At 42.4% G+C, this 7703-nt stretch overlaps 1 protein-coding gene across 3 annotated transcripts in view; it reads left to right on the forward strand.

Moving 5' to 3' along the window:
• The window catches only part of tbc1d23 (TBC1 domain family, member 23), an 81468-nt gene that overhangs the window by 24565 nt on the left and 49200 nt on the right, over positions 1-7703 (forward strand). For all 3 annotated transcript variants that reach the window (XM_070870221.1, XM_070870223.1, XM_070870222.1), the window contains exons 6-7: positions 97-221; positions 1166-1212. In XM_070870221.1, coding sequence (XP_070726322.1) covers positions 97-221; positions 1166-1212 — 172 coding nt within the window. The remainder of the gene's footprint in view (positions 1-96; positions 222-1165; positions 1213-7703) is intronic.

The following is a 7703-nucleotide window of genomic DNA, read 5'->3' on the forward strand; positions in this document are numbered from 1 at the left end:
AAAACAGCGATTTGAATTGCCAAGAAGCTATGATTTAGAATGTTTAATAATTTCAGTTTAATAAATATTCTTGTCCTTTTAATTATTACTCTGAAGGGAGCAAGCCTCTTTGCAGGTTGTTGCACAGAAGATGTTGCCCAGCTGATGTGGGATGTGTATCTACAGCAAGCAGACCCTTTCCTAATTTTCTTTCTGATGTTAGTCATTTTAGTTAATGCAAAGTAAGTAGCCTTTTTGTAATTTTTCCCACTGTTAAGATTAGGTCAATTTAACATTAGCATATTTGTAGCATATTATTAAAAGAAAAATACGTTTGAAATAATCGGCAGATAAATTGTGTGGTTCTACTTGATTAATTTGGTCTGCTCATCTTGATTTTCATGTTTACAGTCTTTATTATAAAAATAGGCATCAAACATTTGGTGTAACTTTCTGTCCTCATTTCATATCTTTTTATCCTTATTTTGTAACACGTTCCTCCGGCATCACCATTGTGCTTGCTGTGTTCTTTACACACTCCATCAAGTTCCTGCCCCCCTCCCCCTCCCGTGCCCCGACCCCCGGCCCATCTCCCTCCGAGGCTCCTGCCCCCTCCCTCCGAGGCCCCGGCCCCCTCCCTCCGAGGCCCCGCCTCCCTCCCTCTTCCCCCTCCGAGGCCCCCACGCCCTTCCCACCACCCCACGCGCTCGCTCTCTCTCTGTCTCTCTCTGTCTCTCTCTCTCTCTCTCTCTCTCTCTCTCTCTCTCTCTCTCTGTCTCACTCTCTTTCGATCTCGCCACAGATCCAGTGAGGGGCCTTCTCCTATAGAGCTGAGGAAAGCGTTGGCTATGCCACACTACAGCCGCAACTGTGGGGTACTGTGCACGCTCGGCCGGACCTCGGTGACATTGGGCAGTAGGAGATGGGGTGCAGGGCCGACCATGCGCATGAGCAGAAGGACACAAAAATGCTATTGTAGATAATGAACTCCAGCTATATACATACAAATTGTTGTAATAGTAGGATGCACAATGTTCCAGTTGAGCACTCAATCTTTTAGTCCAGTAGGCCAATTTAAAAACTGTGTGTCTGTCTAATAATTTCTGACTCTTAAAATCTCTTTAAAGTATATTTACAGTACTCAGCATTAAATCCAGTACCATAATATATCTTTCTTTCTCCCCAGAGAAATTGTATTGTCTGAAGAGACAGAGTGTAAAGAGGAACTCACGCGTAAGTGTACCAAATAATATATTTTTTCAATTAGAATTGCATGTGTTGTAAGTAATGAGAACTTTTTAAAAATGGGAGGTAGTCTGCATCTGTTCAATATTATGGACATTTAACCCTCAAAGAATAACTAATGTCAATATAATATTCCAGTCAGTCGAAAATTTGTAAAGTAGTGAATATTTTTTCTGAACAATGATCATGCTAGGTTAATATTTTGGTCATAAATCTAGTCTACAATGTAATTTTAAAATTGTGCCCACTATTTCCATCAACTAAAGAATACAGTTGGTTTGTTTTTGTGTTTGTAGTTTAGTGAAGGCCTCTTATTTATAGAAAGAACTTTGACTTATGAGGAAATTAGAGTAGTGTCGGATAATAACATTTGAGACGTCTCAAGACTGTGGCAATTTTATCTTACTGAAGTTTATACATTACTTGGCTGAGCTGTTGTTGAGCAAATGGGAATTTACATAGTGAAAAATGTGCATAGTTAAAATGGAACATAGTTAAAAATATTTATCATTTTATTTACAAAGCATTTGTATAACTCAAAATCTTGTGTATCACAAGTCACAAATCTGTAACATGCAACATCAAATCTGTCTATCAGAAAAACACCACTTTCCAAAGGCTCATGAGCAACTTCAGGATCATCATAGGCTGTCCCTTGGGGTCGAGGATGACTTGCTTCCACACTAAAAATGAGTACTCAGGTGACTGATGAACTCATTTTAAACGGTGGAAGATGCATGTGCGTGAATTCTTTTAATGTGGTGTGGCCGTTGCACAACAGCCACCACACGGGCTTGACGGACAAGGTCCAGTGGCAAGGGGATCAAAGACGACTGGAGACTAGGCTCCGCCGCTTGTGCCAATACATACACACAAACTCAAACATACTCCTACGTCCTCCTTCTCACAGAACCCCTCTCTACGTGGGATTTATAGTACGCAATGTGAGCCTCATGACCTCACAGCTGATTTGCTGAAACACAGATCAACAAGATCCCACAGAAAAGTTAATTCTTGAAAGGCTGAAATATCAATCAATCCCATTGGTGCATTTTTATTCTAGCTGCCATTTTTATTTCTGACCCAAGTGACCATATAGATATACAAATGACATTTATTAGATAAACCCATAAAAAAATATATCTCCCAAAATCATAAGTTACCCATTTACCTTTATTTCTCATTATTATTTCTTTCCAGAGACCTATGCATATCTTAAGGTCATGGCACTCATTTATTCTCATTGCGTGTAGCTTAATTTCTTTCCCTGGTCTTTGTTGCCCATTTTTTAAAATGTTACATTCAGACTTTAATGGTAGGGCCTGATTTGAATGGCGAGCCTCTATTTCCCAGCCCCAGAGGAGGGAACAAGGGATCGTGTGGGGGCCGTAGCAGCAAGAATATCTGGGGTGGGGGGGTTCCGAAGAAGATTGAGGGGGGCTAAGAGTGGCAGGAGGATCGAGGGGAGGGGTGGACCAGAAAGACGATCGGGGCGGAGGGGGAGCCAAGTGGGAAGATGATCAGGGGTGCCGGGAGTGGCAAGAAGATCGGGGTGCGGCTATGCCGGGAAGAAGAACGGTGAGGAGGGCTGGGAAGAAGATCGGATGGCTACGTGGCCGGGCCGGGAAGAAGATAGGAGGCTGGGGGGGGGGTTGGTGGTCTAGAGCGACAAGCAAATTGAGTGGGGTTGGGGGGGTGGGAGTGGCAAGAAGATCTCGGAGGAGGATGGCGGGTGCGGGGAGTTTGAGGGAGTCCAAAGAGGATCGGGGGCCGGAGGAGCAGTGCGGGGAGCATTACAAAGATTTTCAGGTGCTGGAGGAGCAGCACGGGAAGGGGCGTTTCAAAGCGGACTAGGAGCGGGGGAGGCCTGAGGGGGGGGCAGTGATCAAAGACCACGCTGGGGGTGGGACCCTGGATCCAGGAGGTAAATGTAAAGGCACTTACCTCTTGGATCCAGTAGTCCTCGCCTTGGATTAGCTGGTGGGTATTCCGAGGTGTGCAAAACTTGGCCGGCTAAAGTTAAAGACAAAATGGAGTTTAAAGAGGCTTCTGGCCTCATTATAATATTTAAATAGACGACTTGCCTCTGGAAGCAGGTTGGCTGCCCGCCTTCGTTAAACTGGAAATGGGCAGGTTGGAGGCAGGTTCAGGTCGGCATTCTGATTTTATAACACTTTAACTACCCCGCCGCCGTCAACCCACCCAATCTTTGTTAAAATCGCCCCCCCGCCGAGAAACCTCATAAAAGATTGATTAGCAAGATTTATAAATCTTACTTTAAATTGGACACTGTATAGATATTCCATTTAATGTACAACACTGTTAATGAACTGCACACTGCAACAAAATATTCCTATCTAAACTACTGATAAATGCATGTTTAAAGCTTCATTGTTAACTGAAAAATCTTCTTACCACTGTGACATGCTTAAGGAGAGTGTTGAGGGTGGGGTTTGAAAATGGGAATTGTATTATTGGCAGTTTAACTTTGGCAGCCTTGGGACAAAATAGTTCATTGTCTTCAGAAGGAGCATTGGTACACCAGTTTTAAAAAAAAAATATTGAAGATGAACATGAATTTTATAGACTCAATTAATATTAGGACCAATGTCAAAGTGTGACCTGAATTATTTATTTTTGGTTTTTGAGAAATGAATATTTTTGGCAATTCTGCTGCTTCCTTAAAGCACAATGATGCTGTAGATTACATAACTGAAAGGGAATATTGCAGAGAGAACACATATTTATGCGATTGAAGTAATTAATATGAGAATAGATTATTCCAGATTCCTATTCATTGATTAACTGTGGTGTAAGGTACTCCATTTTCAGAAGCTTAAAAATGCTTCGATCACATTTTCTCAAACATTTTGTGTTCATTTTATTTCTACTCATCAAGGTGAGGAATTTGCTGGTAAATGGAACTCTGCCCAGTGTCAGCATCAAACACTCTAAGGTTAGGTATAGCACACCCAGATAAGCGTAAAAAGCTCCCTCTATTCTGCCCCAACAATGTGTTTTACCTCAACTTCAGAAGAATATTATTGTACCAGTGTGACACATTTGTTTTTATATTTCCCACACAACCTGTAGCTTTTTAAGTGAGATGGAAATTTGTGCCAAGCCAAGTACAATTCTATGCTGTAGGCCCATATCTACCAGGAATTGAACTGAGACTTTCTTTACAGAAACAGACAGGAGATTTTTATCCCATCAGTTTCGGCTGAATTTATACACTGGTTCCAGAGATGAAAAGCCAGTGCGGCACTTTGTTACTCCTCTCTCAACTTTCTAAGTGACTCTTCATATCTCTCTTTGGATTAAAAAAAATAATAGACAACTTGAAAGCTATCAAAGAAATTGTATATGCATATAGTGCCTTGAACATTAATTTGATACCTCAATAACTTGGAAGTAATAGTGTTTGTCCAAAACTAGTGAAAGGAAGTGCTCTTACCTTATACTTGATCCCTTTTGAAGGTGAACATATTAGAAATATATTCCCTTTGTGCCAAGGTAATGAGAAAGGGTAGAGAGACTCAAATGACTGTGTCTGAGCTCCTTTAACGCTGCTCTGAGAGATTGTTGGATTGGGGCTGGAAGAGCCTGGCCTGCACCGCACCGAAAGTAGGTGCAGGACAGATGGAGCTGTTTAAATCAAATGGGGGGCAGTCCCAGTCTCTTGCTTTATATTGTGGATGCTGCACTTGTTGAGCACTTAAAATGATGGCACTATGGCCTGCTTCTCAAACCTCACCAATCAGTGGTCCCAGGGAAGGGCAATGAATTTCAGTTACGGCATGGCACGTCTGTCAGTGCTAGGCCCAGCTCTCAGAAGTTTGATCATCAATTACAATCTTCTAGCTATCGACCTCCATCAGCAGCCAGAAGATCCTGATTACCGAGGTAGCTGCAGCTGCCCTTGACTTTTCAGGCACTACCGACAGTACACGGCCCTGGCAGACCCTGGCTTACACCGGTTCGGTCCCTAGCCCATTTAAATGGCCCTGGTTAGGAAATCTAGATGTTCCTGGGTTTGGACAAGCATCACACTTCTGGTGTGCTGCACCTGTTTAGTGCCCAGGCAAGGTAGGGGCCCCAGGATAAAAGGCTTCTAACCTGTTGCTGCGTTCATTTCTTGAATGGTAAGCACCATAAGCTTAAAACACAAATTTAAACCAACATTTTGTAAGTGACTTCCCCTTGTTGCGCTCAGTTTCCAAAAGATTGCCAGGCACTCGTATTGCTGCACCCTTACACTAAGTTTTAAAAAAGATAATTGATTTCCTTTACCCCATAGGTCTTCTCACATGTTTATATAACTATTTATGTTTGTGTTTACTACATTTGGGCGACTTTTTCAACAACCCATCCTATTCAAGGTTGGGGTCTGCTCTGATGGTCATTTGAGTTAGGGCTATGTACTATTTTAGTTGGATATGCCACTAAAATAAGAGCTCGAAGTGGAAAATAGATATATTTTGTGATGGTATATGTCAAGAATTATTAACTGTCCCACAGGGTAATGAGCATACAAGTTGCAGCGAAGCAGCTACTTTCTATCCCACTTGTACTCCTAGTGCTGTGTACTTTGTAACATACTGACTTGACTGCAAACTTGATGGTTTGACAGTCTTGCATACCAAACTGCAGTACTTTTTCCTTTGATTGGCCATTGTTGGCTGAGGGAGGGGTTATATATATGACGTTGTTCTGCTCACAGATTAACTGTTTGCAGAGCATAGATTTAGTTCATGTACCAGAAGGTATTAAAACATCAGTTTATTGAATATTTAGCAGAAAGCTGTAAAAGGTTAGCTTTAGTAGGTTTTAAGAACATAAGAAATAGGAGCAGGAGTGGGCCTTTTGGCCCCTCGAGCCTGCTCCGCCATAGTGTAATGTCTGTAAGCTTGTAATGTTTGTAGCTCCACACTATGGATGTGGACATATTGTGTACTGCAATTGCACAGTTAATAATTAAACAGAACCAGGCAGATTTCCGAAGGCTTCCGAGAGCTGCCTGCCATGTTGGAAGCTGTGTGTGCTTGTGCTCTGTGAATATATCACACATTCCATAAGATCATGGCTGATCTGATCATGGACTCAGCTGCACTTCCCTGCCCGCTCCCCATAACCCTTTTACTCCCTTATCGCTCAAAAATCTGTTTATCTCTGCCTTAAATATATTCAATGACCCAGCCTCCACAGCTCTCTGGGGCAGAGAATTCCATAGATTTACTACCCTCTTGAGAGAAGAAATTTCTCATCTCAGTTTTAAATGGGCGGTCCCTTATTCTAAGATTATGCCCCCTAGTTTTTGTTCCCCTATGAGTGGAAATATCCTCTCTGCATCCACCTTGTCGAGCCCCCTCATTATCAAGTTTCAATAAGATTACCTCTCGTTCTTCTGAACTCCAATGAGTAGGCCCAATCTACTCAACCTATCTTCATAAGTCAATCCCCTCATCTCCGGAATCAAACAAGTGAACCTTCTCTGAACAGCCTCCAATGCAAGTATAGCCTTCCTTAAATACGAAGACCAAAACTGTATGCAGTACTCCAGGTGTGGCCTCACCAATACCCTGTACAGTTGCAGCAGGACTTCTCTGCTTTTATACTCTCTCCCTTGCAATAAAGGCCAACATTCCATTTGCCTTCCTGATTCCTTGATGGACATGCATACTAACTTTTTGTGTTCCATGCACAAGGACCCCCAGGTCTCTCCCTACTGTAGCACGTTGCAATTTTTCTCCATTTAATTATAATTTGCTTTTCTATTATTTCTGCCAAAGTGGATAACCTTACATTTTCCCACATTATACTCCATCTGCCAAATTTTTGCCCACTCACTTAGCCTGTCTATAATCCCTGTCCAGATTTTTTGTGTCCTCCTCACAATTTGCTTTCCCACCCATCTTTGTATCATCAGCAAACTTGGCTACATTACACTCGGTCCCTTCATCTAAGTCATTAATATAGATTGTAAATAGTTGAGGACTTAGCACCGATCCCTGCGGACCCCACTAATCACTGCTTGCCTATCAAAACTTATTCTTCCTGTTTTGTGATGTTCCCAGTCTCCCCCATTGCTGCCGAGATAAAAATCCATGCCTTTATTACCTCGCACCTCAACTTCTGTAATGCTCTTGCAGCCAATCTCCCTCACTTTCACCCTCCAAAACTGCAGTTATTTCAGAATGCCACTGCCCAAGATCTTGCCTGCTCAAAGCTTTGCATTTCTATTACCCCAATCGTTGCTGGGCTTTCCCGACACCCCGTGGACATAAGAATATAAGAACATGGAGCAGGAGTAGGCCACTCAATAAGATCATGGTTGATCTTTGACCTCAACTCCACCTTCCTGCACTATTCCCATATCCCTTGATTCCGTAGTACCCAAAAATCTATCAATCTCTGTCTTGAATATATTCAACGACTGAACATCCACAGTCCTCGATTAGAGAATTCCAAAGATTCAC

Source organism: Pristiophorus japonicus, unplaced genomic scaffold (genome assembly GCF_044704955.1).
Source record: "Pristiophorus japonicus isolate sPriJap1 unplaced genomic scaffold, sPriJap1.hap1 HAP1_SCAFFOLD_1194, whole genome shotgun sequence".
Taxonomy (NCBI): Eukaryota; Metazoa; Chordata; class Chondrichthyes; family Pristiophoridae; genus Pristiophorus; species Pristiophorus japonicus.